The sequence below is a fragment of the Monomorium pharaonis genome, chromosome 6, assembly GCF_013373865.1.
Source record: "Monomorium pharaonis isolate MP-MQ-018 chromosome 6, ASM1337386v2, whole genome shotgun sequence".
Taxonomy (NCBI): Eukaryota; Metazoa; Arthropoda; class Insecta; order Hymenoptera; family Formicidae; genus Monomorium; species Monomorium pharaonis.
This window is the reverse complement of record NC_050472.1, coordinates 15764677-15787590: the sequence shown is the minus strand read 5'-3', so window position 1 is coordinate 15787590 and position 22914 is coordinate 15764677. Positions and strand designations below refer to the sequence as shown.

Below are 22914 nucleotides of genomic sequence, written 5' to 3'. Positions count from 1 at the left end.
GTTGCAAATATATTTTACCTAAAACTATTCGTGGCGCACTCGCATCTACATGCAGCCAAAAAGACACCCATGAAATCACCACAATTAATATAGATGGCACGTAATAATCCATCATAAAGAATCCCATTTCACGAGCTAGTTTAAACGTAATACTTATCGAACTAAAATTACCGGCTGCAATCGTTATATATCATAGTTTTAATGACCATTTGGTTCATTTTTATTTCTTTGTTAGATTAAATTGACTGAATTTTACCAAAATGTCCATAATGTTGTTGCGATGAGGTGTAAGAGCGATTGACCCATTTATCCATAAGTTTATACTCCGTCAGATATAAATTATCTGCAATGACAATCGGAGTTTTATCCCAATCTAGCACCATTTCGTTCACATTGTGAGTCCCTTAAAATAAAAATTGAATTTTTTAAGTTTAAATTAGTTTACATAAACAATAAGTTTTATCATTTTACTTTTTTACCATTTTTATTAATATTAAATATATTGATACAAAATATAATTAAATTCGAGAAAAAAATTAACAAACAATCATAGCTTTAAGAATTATAATCTCAATTACAATTATATTATAGTGCATGCCAAATGTCTGAAAATTTTTGACATAGCACCTGCATAGAGATAAAATCGACCAAATTGAATAGAAAAGTCCTTCAACATTTTAAAATTTTCGCAATAATTAACAAGTTATTAATTAAAAAAAAGAGCCAATTTGCCCGATCTACCGCCAAATACCGGCAAGCGCGCGGTAACGTGAGGCGAGCTAAGACCGTCCAAAAAGATGCACGGCCGCGGTCGCTAAGAAGTTTACAAGTTTGGCGTAGTCATTGCTGTTTATAAACAACTCCCAGCATGTTTAGCAACCACACTTTTTGCTGGGTGGTCTTCATTAAACTGAACAGAAAAGTCCTTTACCGTTTTGCAATTTTCGCAATAGTTATTGACTTGTAAAATTTGTTGCATTAGCCGGCCTACCGGCAAAAGCAAGTGCGCCGAGCGCCCCTAGCGTTTGAGCCTTAAGATTGCACAAGCGACGCATAACGCTGGATTCTCTTTTTGAGTTATGATAGTTCCTTAATTTTTTTAATGAAAATAACATCTTCTAACGACAAAAAGTATGTGTGTATGTGTATATACATGTGTACAAAAAATATCAGTTCTAATGTTTAAAAAAGCAATTACTAAATTTATTTTTTAATAAATAATAATTATTTTTAATAAAAAATATTTTCTTGATGATAATCTTAAACGTCGTAAACTGTCATTATAAATTTTTAAAAAGTTGTTATCAGGTGTTTGAAAAAAAATTTATACTTCCTCAAAAAACATTATAAAATTTTGTCGATTAAAATCGAAATGATAACCAAATAAAATTTTTGTTTCAACTTTACATTCTTAATTAAAAATTAAATAACTAGGATATTTATATTTTTAATAAAATTAATCCTTGTGATGGAATTATAATACACGGAAAAAACTTTATGGTAAAAATGAGTGGATATAATTTGCCAACGTTCGAAAGTGCCACGTTCGAAATGGTCGTGTTCAAAATGGCCACGTTCAAAATGACCACGGGAAACATTGCACGGAGTTCAATTTGCCTACGTTCAAAACGGTCACGTCCGAAACGGCATAGAATAGGGAGTATCGTCTGAGGCCTCTGGTAAGAATAATGAACTTAAAACAGCTTAATAAAGACGGGTTATTAAGGGGATACTAAACTGCTCTGTTTTATCATTAATTTTTGGACACCGAAATCTTTTTATTGATTGCATGGAATTGAAAATCCTTTTCCAAAATTAAAGTACAGATAATAACGCGGTGCGCTGCGATCAATTTCATACAAAAAACGAAAGAAAGTTAGAAAATTATAGTTTTGTTATCGACTTCTGTAGTCGACTCGTGAAAACATTGGCTGCGTCTAAAAGTTTTAGACTTTGTACATATAAAATAAGCATGGGGCGCACTTGGCATTTCAGCAAAAAACAATACTGTGCTTTTAGAATGAACCTAGGAACCTTAGAAAAAAAGTTTTCGGTGTTTAAGAGGATCCTATCTGTTTTATCGTCAGAATTGTACAATTTGTTTTAATGTACAACTTTTTATTGCATTTACAGAATTAAAAATTCTCCACAATTAATTCTGGAAAAGGATTTCTAAATCTATAAAAGAAATACATACAAAATTTTGTTAATAACGTGCCCAAATGACTCTACATTATCGATCTCGATCAAGTTTGACGAGCAGTTTAGCATCCTCTTAATATTACTATTTAGAATTTTATAAAGAAAAGTGAGGTCAAATATAATTCTTCTATGACTTGAACTTAGAAGATTCAACTGTCGCATAATGATAGAGTAGTCATGACAGCTAAAACCCATGGAATTGCCTGCTCTATATGCAGCTTATCTCAAAAATTTGTGTTGGACACGTTCAATTAATAGATTGTATCGTTTGTAATGGGGAGACCAGACTACAGAGCTGTACTTTAACTTAGAACGGACCAATGCACAGTATAACAATCTAAGGGTAGGTATATTTTTAAAATGCTTTTCCCATCAAAATATAAAATCGAGCATTCTGTATGAGGATGAGACCATGATTCGAATAGGGAGCGTCCCAGATGCGCACAGTAATAAACGGACACAGCAGGCTAAGTGAAACGGTAAACACGGTAACAAACGAACACAAACCAAACGGACACAGTAACAAATGCGCGCAGACCAAATGCGCACAGACCAAACGAACACAGTAATCAACAAACTTACCACATGGGTTGCGACTTTTCAGGACACCCCTACCGACGGGATGGGTGCGAGAGGTGTGTGTGTGTGTGTGTGTGTGTGTGTGTGTGTGTGTGTGTGTGTGTGTGTGTGTGTGTGTGTGTGTGTGTGTGCAAAGCATTCTCTGTACCACATTTTGCAACTGTGCGCATTTGGTCTGTGCGCATTTGTTATTGTGTCCGTTTGTTACTGTGTCCGTTTCACTCAGCCTGCTGTGTCCGTTTATTACTGTGCGCATCTGGGACTCACTCTTCGAATATACTGATTAAATGTTATGTCATTTGAGAATAAAACGCCGAGATCGCAAATGTTATTTACTATCAGGAGAGCAGAATTTTTTAGTGTGTAGCATGACAAAAATGGAGTATGTTTGCACGCAAATCGGATGGTAAAACATTTTGACACAGCATTTTTCTCGCACCAGATCTCAAGCATATTTAGATCGTGTTGCAATAATTTTGCGTCTTCAGGGCCATTTACCCGTCTGAAAAATTTAAGGTTGTCAACATATAATAAAAAATTACTGTATTTAAAATGAGCACCGATGTCGTTTATGAATAATATAAATAAGAGGGAACCAAGATGGGATCCCTGTGATACACCAGATAAGACATCCTCTGCTCTTGATAAGCAACTTTTAAATTTTATAACTTGGGTTTTCCCAAAGAGAAAGCTTGAGATCCAGCGCAAAATTGATCCATCAATTTCCAGGAGTCGAAGTTTGTACAACAAACGCCCGTGCCCCACCGTGTCGAATGCTTTCTTAAAATCAGTATAGATTGAATCAACCTGAGAGCTACCCTCAACTTCGGAGGTTAAAAAATTATAATAACTAACAAGATTAGTTGATGCTGAACGACAAGGCACAAACCTGTACTGCTCATCAACAAATGAATTTCTACAAATTGATCCACGTTTACGCGCAACTATACTATCAAATATCTTTGGCATAACGCTTTGTTTACAGATGGGGCGGTAATTTGAGACCAACTGACGATCCCCTCTTTTAAAAACAGGCATTACTAGACATTTTTTCCACTGGTCTGGAAATACCCCCTCAATTAATGACTTGTTTAAGCCACAAAAACCTGGAAGCAATGTATTTACAAGATTTTAGGATTAATGGGGGAACCCTATCCAAGCCCATAGTACATTTCGGTGAGAGATCGTCAATCGCCTCAAGTACATCAGAAATACTTATATCTAGTGATAAAAGACCCAATAGACATAATAATTTCCAGAATAGTCTAGAATCTTTCGGCAAGAAGCCCTCCGTCACATTCACGAAACTCCTCTAGCATACAGACGACAGAGACTTACATCTAGTTCTTAAATCGGAAAATGCAAGGTAATCAGAGTAGGAGGTTCGCTTATACTTCAGATGATATTGAAGATACAGAGATATACTTCAGAACTAGACACCACAGACGCGCGCTTCGCGCGCGCTACTTTACTTTTTACTTTTTACTTTTTAAACATAAATCACATCGATAATTGTATAGATATAATATCTATACAAATTTAACAGCTGTCAAAATTCAGTTGCAATGACAGCTACTCTTGCAACACGAAGTAAGCGCAGTGAGAGAACCAATCGGCATCGCGGAAAAGCGACAACAATAAACTTCGAGAAATGCGAGCAATCGACTTCACATGCCCTTTTTTTAGATATATATAGAATAGGATTATTAATAAGATGTTTATTTGAATTTTTTTCGCACTACAAATTATAATGTAATTTTATGTGTACTATTCTCTTTATACGAACGTACACTTTTTCATGTTGTTATTTCTTGTCACGTGGAGACACTTGAATTGAATGCGTTTCAAGGGATGCTTTCCATTTACATGACTTGTGTCGACACTTGTGCGGAGTAACAACTTTTAAATAAAAAGGTTTATAATTAATTTAGAAATGATTTAGAAATGACCATTTAACGAATATAACAATTGGTGTATATTTGAGAAAAAAGTGACTTTATGTTTTAAAGCAATAATTGTTCGAGATATGTCCGCTTATAGGGTCAATATTTGATCATTGATAATTCAGATTTTAGATCTTATTTATTGATCTATTTATTGATAACTAAGAATTAGTATGGCGTTTTACCTTTTTTAAGATCATATTTGATTAAAAATTGATCAATTATGTTGTTCTTCACGTCATGGAGTGTAGGTGAAATTGCTGTTTCTTCACGATTTGCTATCTGGGATGATACAGCAACTTTTTAAGAAGAGAAAAAACTTTGGTTCGGGTTTATGCATGATCTCAAAAATGTAAAAATTAAATTTTAGTAGAGCATGTTTTGGATAAACAATTACTCAAAAGTTATTAATATTTTTTGGTAAAATTTGATACACTTTTTTATCAGAAAAAAGTTAAAAAGTCAAAAAAGCTATATTTTCCTATAATTTCAAATGCTTAAGTTAATTTTTAACAAAATTATAAACAATTTAAGAAATAATAATTTTTCATTGTTTTTTCAACTTTACAATCAAACTGGATCGATCTTAACGAACCAAATTTATTATTATAGATCTACTTAAGAGGAGGCTAAAATCGTATGAAATATCGACACATAACAACATCAATATATCTTTTTATTGACTTTGCAGATCGCAAAATTCTTTTAAGTAGTTAAAATACACACGGAAAAAATACTTGGGACAATTAATTTCACGAGAAAATCGAACAAAAGTTAGAAATTTCACCTATTTTTGACTCATGCAGCTGTCATCTGATATACATTTAGCTTGAAATAAAGTCTCTAAAAAGTTCGAAGGCATGAAATGACGGGTGCCCGATAATCATTGAACATTAACGAATAAAACGTAGTGAAATTAAGATTGATTACGTAACAAAAAAAATTATTTTGTGAAAAACTTCATGCGTATATTTTTTCACTCACAACAGAGAAACACGATAAGCAGAACAGTAATCGTGTTTTTCAGTAGGTGACCGATCGTTTTATAGATGTCGTTGCAATTAAAGCGATGTAGAAATTCCCATGGTGTAAAGATACAAGGTGAACCATTGCGCATATGATGCCATGACGTTAGTATACATCACGTATAAGTAAGTCAATAAAAAAAGGCCCAGAATGCAAGGGCGAAATTAAAACGTTAAATTAATTGCATATTATTTGCATACACTTACAGGTCTTAAGTGTTTTTTATGTGATTTGTGGCTTTGCTTACAAGACTATCGCGCACAGAAACACTCTGAAATATATACATAGACGTTTAAATCTCTTTTGTTACGTACATCTTATACAATACACAGCTATATTTTTTATAAAGTTACTTACAGATCTTACAGTATGTTTTTAATGTTACTCGTAGTTTTGGTTTTATTCAGTAACGCAGGCTATCGCACAAGAACACTCTGATTATCGCACAAAAATACTCAGGCTATCACATAGGAATGCTCAGGAACACTCCGATGTACTGAATGCAGCCATATTGGATTCTTGCATTCTGGGTTATTGCTGATTGGTTATTACTTTAGACTGTTGTGCACGGGAATGGTTCACCTGGTATTCTTACACCATGGGAATTCCTACGGATTGGATGGAAGGTTGTTCTACTAAACGAGATCGTTTATGTAACGTAACTTTTTATTCAACGATTTCTTCTCTGTGTGTCGAATGGTGTGTGTCGAGATTGCGCAGTCGCCACAGCAATAAAGTCTGGGAGTACCGAGCGGGGTTCAGAGGAGCTGGGCCCCTATTCTTGAATTCATTCGCAAGAGAAACGTATTCGCAAATTCTGTTCTTACAGAAAAGTTAAAAATTTATTGGCTATCGTATGGCTTTCAACCAATAAACTTGCAACTTTTCTGTTAGAGCGGGTATTTGCGCATACGTTTTCTTGCGAATGAATTCAAGAATAGGGGCCCTGGTGATAACCGGAAAGTCTCGCGACGCAAGGTCTGCCCGTCCTACGATGCGGGAATTGCGAGGTCGGGATAGGAGCGAGCGCATCTGGATGCGCGCGGAAAGGGAGATACGGGAGGAGTTAAGGCCATCACACAATGCCAGGCAATAGGCAATAGGAACAGGGGCTCGATTCTTGAATTCATTCGCAAGAGAAACGTATGCGCAAATACCCGCTCCAACAGAAAAGTTGCAAGTTCATTGGTTAAAAGCCATACGATAGCCAATAAATTTCTAAATTTTCTGTAAGAACAGAATTTTCAAATACGTTTCTCTTGCGAATAAATTCAAGAATCGAGCCCCAGGGAATAAGAATCAAGAATAAGAAATTATCGCCTCCAATGCACAATGACGCACAATAGCAACAAGAATCAACCAACCGGAACTGTCAAATTTTGTCGTCTGCTTTCTAGCAGATCCAAGCAAACATAACTCAAAAATTGAACAGAATAATAAGTAAAAGCGTTGAATGACCGTAAAAATTCGATCCGGGTAGGTTGAAAACGTGTCTAACCAAAAAAGACACAAAAGGAAAAAAAGAGTAAGTAAAATATATACATCTGCTCGTATTTAAATATAATTATGTATATTGTTTTATTATATATTTATACAATAAATTATATAAATGTAAATTAAAAGTTTAATAATTATATTTTTTATTAACATCTTTTTTTGATTTTTACTATGGATGACGAAAACATGTTGTTTATCTGTGCAATGCAAATAGCTAGCCTGGCATTGTACATTACATGCAAAGCAGAAAAATCCATGCTGTGATTGGTTGGCAACAGGCAATAGGCACAGAATTTCCAACGTGACGAAAATTCTATGTCTATTGCCCGTGTCATAGTTCATTCTGCATTGATCCATTTTTCATATGTTTGAATTCCATGTTCCTATTCCTTATTCTTATTCCCTGTTCCTATTGCCTGTTGCCTGGCATTGTGTGATGGCTCTTACGATGTTCGCTCACGCGTTGTCTTTCTATCTTTCTCTCGTACTCTGTCTCTCCCCCGTTATTTTAAATTTTGATTGACAAATAGTTGTGTAATAATCAATTCTACTGTAATTATAACACTGTTCATCACATTTATTTATATTTTTGTGTACTTATGTAATTATTTTATACTAACCAATTTATTTATTCACGTGTTAATTTCGAAAAATTATCTTTAGAAAGACAAAGATAATTGACTCATGTAATCATTTTAATACTCAAAAAATATTGTCGCCTGTACATTCGAGAAAATTTATTAATATATATGTGGAAATTTTGACTAATATTATTAAGCAATTATTGTGGAGAAAAACAAGGTTGGGAACTAACGAGTTACTTGTATCGAAGTTGCAGTTACAGTTACTTTTTTTTGGTAACATAATAACTTAATTTTGTTTTTTTTCTTTATCTGTAACTGTAACTTAACACAGTTACATTTTTTTGGTAACTAATAACTATTTTGATAATTACTTTAATAGTTACTTTTTTTGGAACATGCGCTAAAATGTTTAATCAACAACCGGAAAAAGTCGAGGAAAAAGTCTATACAAGAGGAGTTGTATCAATTCTTAAAATCGAATAATTACAGTATTAATATGCTAAATAATTACACTGCAATTAAGAAACTTTTTATTAAATATAACACACTCTGCATAAAACGTCGGATTGAAAAAATTTTAAAAATATTGACATTTTGTCAAAAAGCAGAATTCAGAAGAATTCAGAAGAATTCAGAAGGTATTCAAAGGATATTCAATTGAATATCTTCTGAATATCTTCTGAATTCTTCGCATTTAATCGCAATAAGAAGCATTCAAATAAATGCGAACCTTTGCATTAAAAAAGATTCACTTCTTCTGCTAATTGTTATCGGATTCAGAGGCATACAAGACATGGTTCTATTCTCAGTATCGCACTGATACATATTGGCCACGATCCAATCCGAGATTTTTGCGAACCAGAATTCACGATAAAATCTTGTGAATGCGAAACACTATTTTTGAATAAGATATTTTATGCAGGGCAGGCATTCCGAGTTCTGTATCTGTGGAATATATGTTTAGCGCATCGGTGGCTCTATAATGACGCCACAAAAGAGGTTATCTTAATGATGATATATTTGAATATCAAATTATATAAAATTAATAAAAATTTTTATGAAAATTTTGTAACAAAAAAAATGAATCAATTAATGTATGACAGCCAATTATTATATTTCATTTAATTCTGATAACAGTACTATATGATTTAGACTTTTACCTTTACATTTAGTTGTCATTTAGTGTACATAAAATAACTTATTAAAGCACATAATTAAGCATATAATATACAACAGTTAGTAAAGCATAAAATATAACATTCTTATTTCTTATATTTAAAATAATGTACAATTATTTGAGAAAAAAGTAACTGAAAAATTACGACGTTATCTTTTTAGTAACTGTAACGAGTTATTTTTAAAATCGATAATAACTTGTAACTGTAATTAGTTACTTTTTCAATAAAAAAAATTGTAACTTTAGTTACTTTCCCAACTCTGGAGAAAAACATAACATTGATTGAAAAAAGAAACTTGATTTGCTGTGGAATTGTAAGTTAATAATAATATTAATAAAATTATTATTTTATAATAAAAATTAAATAAGATATTAAAAATAAAATTGATTTTTGTCATTATAAATGTTTTATTTACACAAAATTTTTTTATAAATTTATTATTTTAATGTAATTTTATTAATTTTATAATGTTAATTTCCAGTGCAATGAAATGTGTCTCTTCATTCACTGATAATTAAAAATTAATTTTTTGCCTGTTACAGCTTTGAAAAAATATTTAGCTTTATTACGTATTAAATAATAAGAAAGAAGGTTTACGAAAAATGACAGCCTGGGGAAAAAAGTACATACAAAATATACGGATTTTGTCAATATCTGATCATATTTTGCCAACTATGATCATATATGGTTATCATATATGAACATATGTATATACTTAGATACGATGAGATACAAGGATAAATAGGAAATTTGGGCACGTGTAATATTTAAGGCTACATGGACTAATATTTTCTGTGTAATGCGTATTGAGTAACCAATCAGAGGCGTAATTCTGTTACAGCATTAGGGCAGGTCACAGAGTTTGAAATATAAAGGAATAAAAACAATAAATGGTAAAGATTAACTAATCAGAACAATTCCATTCCGTTGTTTCATTGCTTTGATCGGTTAACATCTACTATTTGCTTTTTCCGTTCTATTATTTCGTACGCCATGTGACCGTACTCTAACAGGAGCACAACAGAATTATGTCTTTAATTATTAGTTATGCGATACGCATTACTCAAAAAATATTAGTCTATGTGGCCTTTACTTTTAAATTATGATTGTAATATTTTGTATAATATTCCATAATTTGTAATTATCAATTTTTAATATAAAAATTAATCAGATATGCATGTCGAAATTGAACTACAAATTATGGAAAACTACACATGCAAAGTTCTGCACATTTTTAAAAACCATGTATGAATTTCGTAAAATATTTTAATATCTTAATTATATTTCAAATAATTACTGTTTATTCTACAATACCACACAATACTGTAATGTGTGTCTTATCCATAAAATTGCACATGTATTAAAACATTTTCTTACATTTTTTAAAACAGTTAATCAAAATAAAGAAAGAAGAAAAAAATATTATGATATAATATTGTCATATTACAATTATCTGACCATTTTTCTGACTATAAAAAATAAAGTAAAGTATCTAATACAATTTTTTATGATCAGAAATGGACACTATATCTAAGCATATACAAAACTAAAAGTTTTACGTATGCTTTGATAAAATTGTATACAGTAACCCAGATAGCCAAGCCTGCAGGAACAGATTTTGAGCAGAGCATGCTATCAATTTTTGACGACAGAATGGCAACAAATTTTGTACAGAGTCTGTAATATCCAACGATGTCGGCAAACTGCTGTCAGAAATCAAGCAGAGCTTGCTAACATAATCTGACAACATATTGGCAGCAGAAATCAAGCAAAACCTGCTGATATAACTGACAGCAGATTGGCAGCAGAAATCGAGCAGAGCCTGTTGACATAACCTGTAGGCAGATCGGCAGCAGAAATCGAACAGTATGTCCGTTAATTACTTTATAATCTTAATTGCCATTTAAATGTCAATTTAAAACTTGCATTAATATGTTTCTATAGAGAAAAACGTAAGAAAAAAGGTTGCGGCAGTAGAAATTATTGAGAAATTAAATTATATCATTGTCTAATACTTTTGGCCAATCCTGTATACATACATATATTTCTAATATATTAGGGATTGTAAGGAAATAAAATTATTATTAATTGTCAATACATTTTTAATAAGAGTTTAATTGTTCTCTCGCCGATATACATTATATTGAAAGATTAAGTACTTTATTGTATTGGGCTACCGCGCGATAACGGTAAATTTGAAATAACAGAAATGATGCCTAAACTCTTATTAAAAATGTATTGACAATTATAATAATTTTATTTCTTTACGATCCCTAATTATATAGAAATATATGTATGTATACAGGCTTGGCCAAAAGTATTAGGCAGCTATATTTTTTTAATTTATCTGAAGTTCTTTTATCTATATTATTTCCTATTGGTTACTTGTATTATACATAAGTTTAAAGTATATGTATAATACCGGCAACCAATAGAAAATAATACAGATAAAAGAATTTCAGATAAATGAAAAAAGCCCAGACAATACGCTTGTCAGAAAACTTTAAGAGAACTTTTTAAAGAAAACGTTTAGATATCTTGGAAATGATGTCAAAATGGTAACATTTATCAGAGATATCTAAGAGAGGTCTTTGAGATATCTTATTGAAGAGTTTCATTTAAGTTTCTTAAAAATGTTATCCTTATGACATCAGCTAAATGTCTCATAAAAGATATCACACAATGCTGTCCGATTTTTGAGCCGTCCATGCGCGTCGTAGCAAAAATCAGACAACATTATAACATCCTGAATGAGAAATCCATTTGATATCACAGGCACACAAAAAAAAAAGTGGTTGGTCCGGCGGACTAGACTAGTCAATCCTTATGTATTTCGACCCGCTGAATCCGAATCTGAAGTCAGAATTGCAAAGTTAGCTCGCATTTTCTAACCTCAAAAAAAATTTTTTTTTAAATGTTGGTCCGGCGAACCAGACTAGTCTATTCTTATGTATTTTGACCCGCTGAATCCAAATCCAAGGTCAGAATTGCTGAAATGACTCATTTTTTCCTAACCTCAAAAAAATTTTTTTTTAACGTTGGTCCGACAGACCAGACTAATCTATTTTTATGTATTTTGACCCGCTGAATCCAAATTCAAGGTCAGAATTGCTAAATTGGCTTATTTTTTCCTAACCTCAAAAAAACATCTTATAAAAGCAGTTTAGGTCACAAATGTATAATCCGGAGCGTGCAGGCTTGCGTAACCACATTATTCGGGGAAAATTCCATACGTATGACAAGTTTGAGCTTCTGTGAATAATTAGCGTAGAAAATTCACTCCCTTTTTCTATTATATCTAACTCTTTTATTCTGGAAGGTTCTGTGCAATGGCTTTCTCTTACGTTTCTTCCCTTTCACAGAGACATCACGTTTGAGCATCCAGCAGAAATCAGCCATCATATTCACATCCCATTTGCCTTGATATCGAAACTCCATCTCCTTGATGTCCTGATGAAATCTTTCTCCCTGTTCTTCACTATAATCACCTAGATTTTCTGGGAAGTAGTCGATATGAGAATCTAAGAAATGCAACTTAAGATTCATTAGGCAACCTAGTTTTTTATAGTTCTCCATCATTTCCGCCACCTTTTGTCTGTAATCTTGACTTTTGTGGTTTCCTAAAAAATTTTCTGTGACACCTTTGAAACTCAGCCATGCTGCTCTCTCATCTTCATTCATTTTGGTAACAAAATTGTCGTCTCTCAACATTTTACGTATTTGAGGTCCATCAAAAATTCCTTCTCGCAATTTTGCATCAGAGATGTTGGGAAATTTTTCTTGTAAATACTGGTAGCATTCACCATTTTTATTCAGAGCTTTCACCCATTGTTTACTAAAAGTTTAAGTAAATCAACTGATGGTGATGACTATGTTCCGTATAATATATCAAAAAAACCAGGAAAAATAACACAAGAGAAGGTGAACGATCTTGTTCGAGATAGATAATAGAAATAGATTAGTCTGGTCCGCCGGACTAACTTAAAAAAAAAATTTTTTTTTGAGGTTAGGAAAAAATGAGTCATTTCAGCAATTCTGACCTTGGATTTGGATTCAGCGGGTCAAAATACATGAGGATAGACTAGTCTGGTTCGCCAGACCAACATTAAAAAAAAAATTTTTTTTTTGAGGTTAGGAAATGCGAGCTAACTTTGCAATTCTGACATTGGATTCGGATTCAGCGGGTCGAAATACATAAGGATTGACTAGTCTAGTCCGCCGGACCAACCACTTTTTTTTGTGTGCCTGTGTATTTAAAAAAATTATCATAAAGATAATGTTTTCAAAAATTACGGTTTGTTTACAATTACTGCGCACAAAAAATGCACAAAATCTAAATTAATTATGTACTGAACAAAAACAGAATAATAGATGTACTATTCAATTTTTCTTAGAATATATGATCTATTTAGTTAACTATCTAATTAACCATTTGAGAGAGAGAGAGAGAGAGAGAGAGAGAGAGAGAGAGAGAGAGAGAGAGAGAGAGAGAGAGAGAGAGAGAGAGAGAGAGAGTATGCGCGCGCAAGGTTTGGAGGTAAAAAGAAGCGAGAAAATGCTGCAGAACTGAAGAACCGATCTATCTGAACATCTGTCTACTAATTTATTGCTGTGTGTACGCGTTTCATGAAGACTCACGAAATTTTCAGACATGAAATTTTCGTATTCATTAAACTTTTTTATCAGAGCGCCTACGCTCAATCTAAAAGCGTAATATTGTTTTTGAATTTTATTCAAGTCTGACCTAGACTTGATTTATGCGCATAAAGTCAAAAATTTTTACATCAAGCACATTTTGTTACGAGTCCACGCCAAAAATTTTTAGAAAGTTCTGACGTTTTATATACAGTGTAACACTAATTTTGAAAAGGCTGTTTGGCGACGGACAGGGGGCAAGTGCGTATCAATTTACCGGGTTCGATTCCCAGTGTAGTTTTTTTTTTTTTAAATACAATTTACGAAATTCTTTTTACGTATGACAAGATTTTTTTTGCACAAAATAATTATTTTTCTATTCCGATATAGCACAATTTTTATTTATTTGATAATAATTTTTTTATATGTATTCAAAATAAAAAGGAACTGTGACACCGTTTCAATGACAATTTTATTTTATATTTTATACAGTGTTATAAATTAAAATTAATGAAAAATAAAGAGATTTTATTTCAAAATTTTTAATTTTATTCATTCATTGTTGCAAATTTTTAAACCTGACCGTACGAATAATTGGTCCCTTTCAAACTTTTTACACATTAATGCTAAAAAAAGTCATTGAAAAAGCGTTACTTTTTTTAAATGTGATATTTTAATGATACAAAAAAAATTATTTTGTACAGAAAAAATTTAAAACAATTAATATATTTCGTCTTACATTAATAAAAATTTTTGGCAGTATATTTAAAGAAAAAGAAAAAAGTATGCTGGGAATCCAGATCGACAGTAGTAGCCGCACGCGCGTTGCCCGTTGCCACGCAGTTTTCTCGTGAATCGGTCTTACAGACTCAAATATAAAGCGCCAGAACTTTAAAAATTTTTGGCGTGAACTTGTAACAAAATGTGCTTAACGTAAAAATTTTAAATTTTATACACATAAATTAAGCTTAAGTCATACTCGAGTGAACATTTAGGAACAATACTGTGCCTTCAGAATGAACGTAGGTGTTTTGATAAAAAAGTCTCACGGCTGCGAAAATCTCGTGTCTAAAAATTTCGCGCGCGCATGTATGCACACACGTATGCATGCACGCACGTACTCTCTTTCTCTCTCTCCCCCTTGCCCCTCTCTCTCTTTGGAATGGAGTAAACGTGTCGAACATCCCTCCGTCTTTATAGTGTGTTTTGAGAAGAAAAGAGAACAAGAGGAAAGTGCAAAATTGGTGTGGTGATAGTTCCACAGATCAGTGACAACAGGAATTGTTATCTAGCCGGTAAATGCATATTTGTAAATAACTGAGGTACATTTCTAATCATATGTGTCGGCGACGTTGTGACAAGCAAGCACTTACGTGGATAGAATCTGCTTAAGTGTAGCGAATTCGATAGCGGTGGAACATAGGTGTCAACAATCGATAAATTATGGAAGAGGATACCGAATACCGATATTCGGCATGCAAGAAAGCTATTAAAACTGAAGTAGTACAATGTAAATTATGCGTTAAACTGTTTCACCATTTAGGCTGTGTTAGTTAACACAAAATTTATGATAGAAATAATGAACTAGTACCGTGCCAGGGTCTATTTGCAAAATTTGGAATAGAGAGTAAAATTGGAGAAGTAAAAAAACGGCAAGTAGCAACAGAGATAGGCTCGGATCGACGGGAGCATCTGGAAGACCAAGCACAAGTACGAGTGAATCAGCAAATAGGGACCTAAAAATTGATTGGCTTATGAGAACAATAAAAGAAATAAAAGACGAGACTATATGTAAGAAAGAAATTAAAGTGATGATAAAGGAAATTATCCAACATGAGTTAAAGAATATCAAAGAAGAGCTAGAAGAAGTAAGAAAGATGCTGTCCACTGAACTTGCCACTGGGACAAGGGCAAACTCATGGAGGAGTAGGGAATCCATTTTCATGAGAAATTGTCTTATTAGGTCGACGAGGGAATTTTGCATACCATCATAATGGTAATACCGTGGGCGGGGAGGAGGAACGGGAGGAAATTCAGCCAAAATTTCAATATCTGACAAGGGGACCTTACGGGTCATGAGTCATCGATTTTTTTCATACTTATAGGATTTGAAGATCAGTACCCGAACTTCAATTTTCTAAAGCAGTACGATGCGCTTCTCAAAAATACTTGAGAAAATCGATTTTGAAGATTTCGGATATCTTTAAGTACAGAAAATTTTGACCTATCGTCAGAGCCGCTCGTAGCCGAGCGCACAGAGTTCTAGTTTTGTAAGCGCGGAGTTACTGGTTCGATTCTCGCTCTGGCCCCAATTTTTTTTTAATAAGTCAATGAAGTTTTTTTTAAATCCTATATCTTAACATTTATCAAATTGAAATGCTAATTAATTATTAAATATTTATTCGTTATTTTTTAAATAAAAATTAACATCTTTTTATTTTTATTTAACGGTAAAATACGAATAGCATCTGCTCTCTCGGAACCCTTACTTCTCTCACTTTTTGCAAGGCTGTTCTTTGTTCACGACTAGATGCGAGAGAATGGGGATCGACCAGGATTGACTTACAATAAACTCGATTTGTAAACTCCGACTAACGTGTTAAAGATACAGCGTAAAATGTAAGCGATAAAATAACTGAATATTATTTATACATATTATTTTTGCATTTAACAATAAGACCTTTTCCATTTTTGTACCAAATTTTAATTTATTATAAATATTCGCATTTTCAAGCAAGTGGTAATTAAAAATAAAAAGATGTTAATAAAAAATAACGAATAAATATTTAATAATTAATTAGCATTTCAATTTGATAAATGTTAAGATATAGGATTTAAAAAAAACTCCATTGACTTATTAAAAAAAAATTGAGGCCAAAGCGAGAATCGAACCAGCGACTCCGCGCTTACGAAACTAAAGCTCTGTGCGCTCGGCTACGAGCGAATCTGACGATAGGTTAAAATTTTCTGTACTTAAAGATATCGGAAATCTTCAAAATCGATTTTCTCAAGTATTTTTGAGAAGCGCATCGTACTGCTTTAGGAAATTGAAGTCCGGGTACTGATCTTCAAATCTTATAAGTATGAAAAAAATCGATGATCCATGACCCGTAAGGTCCCCTTGTGAGTCCGCAGGTGAGGGTGGGGGTGATATCCCCAGACAGCACATGTAGATTATGAGAACGATAGTAAAATATTGGGAAAGTATATTGCAATATTCGTATAATATTGGAAATACGTCTGTGATATGCCGAGTATATACTCGTAATGTACTATGTCCGCGTTGCCTTATTCCATAGAATTTCGCTGGCAGTTAGTGAAAATATACCAAATATATCTCAAGAAATGTTATACGTATGTCTAAAGTATATCTTCAGTATATTCACAATATGTCTACAGTATGTTCGCATTATATGGGCTTATGCATAATGAGAGGAACAAGGAATTAAACATACGGAATTAGGAAGAAGAAAGAAAAAGAAGAATTAATCATTTCGCACATCAGGAAGCTATTGCGAGAAATGAAGTGTAATATCTGCTGAATACGCTGGGGTGCGTTGGGAAATTATGCTCAGATAATTGTAGGTTATAACCTAAATAATATATATATATGTATATTATTATAGTTTACATTACTATATCTTATGTGCATACCAGAATTAGCTGGGCGTAATTCCTGAGAAAACCACGTTGTCCGTAAGTTCGTGTTCGCATGTTCACACCCCACACTTTACCATGTGTCTGCGTTACACGGCAGACGAACATGCGTAATGTTACAGATCACAGATAGCGTTGACATGGTTTACTTTCGATATTACGCGGATATTTTGGAAATATGTGATAGATATACATGAGATATATCATAGGACATTCTACGGACGTTTTGAGTATATTAGATATGATCTCAGTACATTCAGTAGGAATTACAAAGTTCAGTCGCTATATTCTAAGTTTATCTTGAGGATATACCAAAATGACCTTCTACTGAGATGTTATATGAATGTTTTACTGAATATATTCGATACTATCACAGTACATTCCGTATGAGAGTAAAATATTCGCACGATGTCTGGTGCTGTCTAGGTCTCTTCTAGTTCTGGGGAACTGATGGGAAAATACGTAGGGGGAGGGACTCGGGGTGAGTTCTCGTGGATCGGAGACTAAGAGGGAGGAGGGACTCGAGATGAGTCCTCGTGGATCGGAGAACGAGTACTCTCTAAAAACTCCCGGTATGCTTGATCGAGAATGGCCCGTGCCACTCTGACTTGTTTCCGACGTTCCCGTCTTATCGACTGTCGAGATCGGTTAAGTCGAGGGTGGTTGTCCACTGAAGTGACAACAGTATATTAAATGGGGGAGGCGAACAAAACAAATGAATTTGAGTGAATGACTTATTACTGACTGAAGGTGATCTGAAATCTTGGTGATCAGAATCTTTGGCGGCCGGTTCTCAGCTGATCGAATCGAGTGGCACCCGTTTGCCTACGTCAATATTGGCCACGTAAATATTGATCACGTCAATATTGGCCACGCGTCAATATTGAACACGTCAATATTGCCCACGTCAATAATGGCCACGCGTCATTATTGCCCACGCGTCATTATTGCCCACGCGTCATTATTTCCCACGCGTCACTATTGCCCACGCGTCATTATTGACCACGCGTCATCATTGGTCACGCGTCATTATTGCCCACGCGTCAATATTGCCCACGTCAATATTAATCAATTTTATTTGTTTAGCGTGGAAAATTGCAAACCCAGGTGATGCAAAGAAATGCTTTGCACACACACACACACACACACACACACACACACACACACACACTCACGCACGGGGGGTGCAAGGGGGGCCTTCGGCCCTCCTCCCGCACTCACCCCGTCCAAGTCGCAAACTCATGTACACTAATGACGTGGCCAATAGTGACGCGTGGGCAATAATGACGCGTGGCCAATGTTGACGCGGCCAATATTGACGCGGCCAATAATGACACGTGGCCAATATTGACGTGGTCAATATTGACGTGGCCAATCGGGACTGTGACCAATATTGACGTGGGCAAACGGGACGCTCCCGATCGAATCGAGTTAGTCCGTCAGGCTCAGGGCTGGTGGAATCCGAGAGTGATGAGGCTCAGAATTATTTCAGGTGCACTCACTTCACTTAGCCTTGATCTTAATGTTCGGCACTTAACTGACTGGACACAGAACAAGCTCGTGACTGAATCGCGAAACGAAGCGAAGGCTCTTATAAAAAGTTGTGTTTTTTGGATCGCGGTTTTTATAGAGGATTTTCCGAAGAATAGGATTGGTATGTAGGCGGTTAAACAAATTTCTCGTTTTTCGATTGGTTGGCCCTTTCTAAAACTACTAAATTTGGAGCTTGCTTATTGGAAAATTCGTCTTGGGTACTATCTGTTTAGGTATCCAGTCATTGGCTCATTTCTTCCAGTCTTGAATTACCTTTGGTTCTAGGAAGGGGTTGGAATTTTCAAGGGTTCTTATCCTCAAAGGGAAAGGAAATTTATGTTTTACAGCCACGCATTTTTTTAAAATTAATAGACGCATCTAGTTTCAAAAAATTTTTAAAGCTTTTGGACGTTTTGAGGTGGTCTGATCCTCTTTCGATAAACATTGCGTCTGTATAAAAAATTTTTATTACCTTCGAAACCAAACGTGCCCTCGTCCGTTTCAGCTAATCTAATTTCTATCTGGTGCTTATCTGGGTTCGTAAAAGAAATTCTATAAGCCCTTAGTCTGTCGAGGATCGGTAAATATTTAAATTTTTACTTCGCTGGGGCCTGACTCCCGCCGAATTTTAATGACTTTAATGTCCTAGGTTTTTCTGATTACGAGAACCAGACACGTGGCGCGAAGTTTTTCTTGGCTCCGCGACCCTTCAACTGCAGATAAGTCTTAGAATGTTTCGTCTGACTTGTTTATTTTTGAAAAGTCAGCGGGTACTAAAACGTGAAGTCCCCCGGATGTAACAATCTAATAGCACCGTACTTATTGTTAGACCTGATAGCTTCGACTATCGGGAGTCTTCAACACTGGGGAAATACTTTTTATGAAAGAAAAGACACAGTAGATCTCAATTCCCAGCAAACACATATTTTAACAGTTATATAACATTGAAGCATTAATTTATTAGGAGAGGGAAAAAATGGCGGAAGGAGAAGGTTGGTTGAGTGAGTGCTCGCGGTTATAAAGAGGTGAATTAGTGGAAAGAAAGTGAGGAATGATGTGAGAAGGTATGGAGGAGGAAGAGGAGGAGGAGGAATAACCGGGGCATTGAAGGGAAGCACGAGACGGAGGGCGGAGAAGCAGGAGAGATGGTGAAAGAATTTGGAGCAGGTGATAGTGAAGAGATGGAGAGTCGGTGGAAGAACGCGAGGCGCAGGATCGGAAGGAAGCGGAGAGGCGGTCTGGACAGATGGCGCGGCGGACGGAAGGAGCGAGTGACGGATGCGAGATATCGATATACGAGGAGAGAGACGGATTGGTGGAAGGAACGAGAGAGGGAGAGGATTGGTAAATAAGGGGATATCGATAAGTCGATAGGTCGATGAGATGGAGATTGGTGGAGAGTTCGAGAGTGGAAAGATGGAGAAGAATCGAATATCGAAAAGGAGTAGGGAGAAGGGAAGCACGAGGTGACGTGAATGGAGATGGTGGTAAAGAAGGAGGTGAAAAGCGGGAAGCGGAACAAAGAAAGCAGAGAGGATAGAGATAGAGGAAAAAAGGTGGAAGACGGGAAGATGGACAGCGGAGAGCTGAGGAAAGTTAGAGAGGAATTGAGAGGAATAAGAGAAGGTATAGTGGACTTGGTGGGGTTATGGAGGAGTTGAATAGAGAAAGAGGAAAGACAGGGGATAGCGGGAGAGAAAAGAGAACAGAAAGAGAGCAGAGGGGAAGAAGAGACGGAGGGACAAGAAGAGCAGGGTTCAACAGAAGAGAAGGTTGGAAGTCGAGAGTTCAAGAGGAGAGGAAGCGGAGACAAGCGGAGGGACAGCAAGGAGAGGAGGGAAGAGGAGAGAAGGAGGAAGGTCACGGAGGGGAGGACCTGTCAATGGAGGAGAGAAGGATGAGATGGAGGGAGCGGAGGGGAAGAAGAGACGGAGGGACAAGAAGAGCAGGGATCAACAGAAGAGTAGGTTGGAAGTCGAGAGTTCAAGAGGAGAGGAAGCGGAGACAAGCAGAGGGACAGCAAGGAGAGGAGGGATGAGGAGAGAAGGAGGAAGGTCACGGAGGGGAGGACCTGTCAATGGAGGAGAGAAGGATGAGATGGAGGATGGCGGAGGCGGCGAGAAGAGAGAGGGTAAAGGGAAGGAATGTGGTAGTAGCGAACAGAGGGCTGTGGGTGGAGGAGAGGAGATGGAGTTGGGATGAAGAGGGGGGTGGATGGAGGGAGGAGGGAAGGGAAGGAGAGAAGAGGAAGTAAGGAGGGGATGGTGGTACAAGCTTATTAAAAAAGGTTTTTTGATTGTGACAGGTGGCAGACAGACAGAGGAGAGGGAAGGAGATTGGACAAAAGGAGTATAGAATAAGAAGCGAGAGTGGAGAGAACATATCACAGGAGAGGAAATGGAGATGGCAGATCGACGGAGGAGAGGGAAGGAGGAAAGGACGAGAGGAGGATAGGTTAGAAACGAGGACAGGGGAGGGAGGTTAAGGATGTAAGGTCGCATATGGCCAGGCCGCGTAGTAGGGAATAGAGAGGAAGGAGGAGGCGAGAGGTGGAGGAGAAGAGATACTGGAGAAAGCCCAGAAGGACGAGAGACAGGAAGGAGGAGTAATGCGAAGGAGGAAGAAGAGAGAGAGAGCAAGAAGAGAGGGGAAGAAATATTACAGAGAGGGTTTTTTGTGACGGTTAAAGTGACATGTATGTACATGATGTAAATATGTAAGAAATTATGACGAGAATGAAATGTATTTATGAGAAGAGACTGCAAACCCTGAGGGGACGCAGTAATAAAGTTCATTCATTCATTCATTAATTTATTATAACATCTGTTATATTGTATTATATAACTGTTATGTATTATTTGTTTACTCTTGTTACATAATGCATGTTATATTTACATAATGTAATATTTATATAACACAAAATTATTAATATTATATCTAGAAAACATCAAATAACATGTAACATGTAACACACATATATATATATATATGTATATATATACAGGGTGTCGTGTAAAACTTTATACAACGTTTACAAGCAGATAGAGCGCATTAAACTGAACAGAAAAGTCCTTTACCGTTTTGCAATTTTCGCAATAAGTTATTGATTACACAGGTACACAAAAAAGTGGTAAAGTGATGTTTCTTTTTGAAGTTAGGAAAAAATGAGTCAATTCAGCAATTCTGACCTTGGATTCAAATTCAGGAAGTCAAAATACATAAGAATTGACTAGTCTGGTCCGCCGGGCCAACCACTTTTTTGTGTGCCTGTGTAATCAATAACTTATTAACTATTGCGAAAATTGCAAAATGATAAAGAACTTTTCTGTTCAGTCTTATATGCTCTACCTACTTGTAAGCGTTGTATAAAGTTTTACACAACACCCTGTATATATATGTGTATATATATATATATATATATATATATATATATATATAAAATTATTGCAATATATATTGATTTCCCAGGTAGCAAGGTGACATCCACTGGACGTCAATAATTCGTCATTTAAGGCCACGGACGTCATGTTACCAAATTAAGACGTAATAGTAACGTCATTTTTTAACCTATTAATTACGTCAGTCATTTATCTATCCCATAACGTATTTTCGACGTCATATTCTTGATTAATTAATAACGTCAGTCAATTGATTATTTTACGACGCATTAATAAGGTTTTATTAATGACTAATTACTGACGTTAACTATAATTCTTTGTAATAATTGACGATTTGACCTCAAATGACGAATTATTGAGGTCTAGTGGACGACATCTTGCTACCTATATCTATTAAATTATTTAAAGATTGGCTAATAAACAACATTATTAATAATTAATATAATATTTTATATAATTAATACTACTAATATTTCAGAATTATCCCAGACAGCACATAATATTTATGATAAATATTTATTAATATTTATTAATATTTATTTTTTCAAAATATTATAAATATTTTACACATATTTTATATACACGAAGAAAAAAATCTTTATTCAACATATTATTAAAATATAGACTAAATATTTTATATAATATTTATGGTAAATAAAAAATAAAAATTTGTATAAGTAAC

At 34.9% G+C, this 22914-nt stretch overlaps 1 protein-coding gene across 2 annotated transcripts in view; it reads right to left on the bottom strand.

Moving 5' to 3' along the window:
• LOC105840123 (pH-sensitive chloride channel 2) overlaps positions 1–22914 on the bottom strand; it is a 255878-nt gene that overhangs the window by 78172 nt on the left and 154792 nt on the right. For both annotated transcript variants that reach the window (XM_036288353.1, XM_036288354.1), the window contains exons 5-6: positions 257–403; positions 19–174 (exon numbers count right to left, since the gene is read on the bottom strand). In XM_036288353.1, coding sequence (XP_036144246.1) covers positions 19–174; positions 257–403 — 303 coding nt within the window. The remainder of the gene's footprint in view (positions 1–18; positions 175–256; positions 404–22914) is intronic.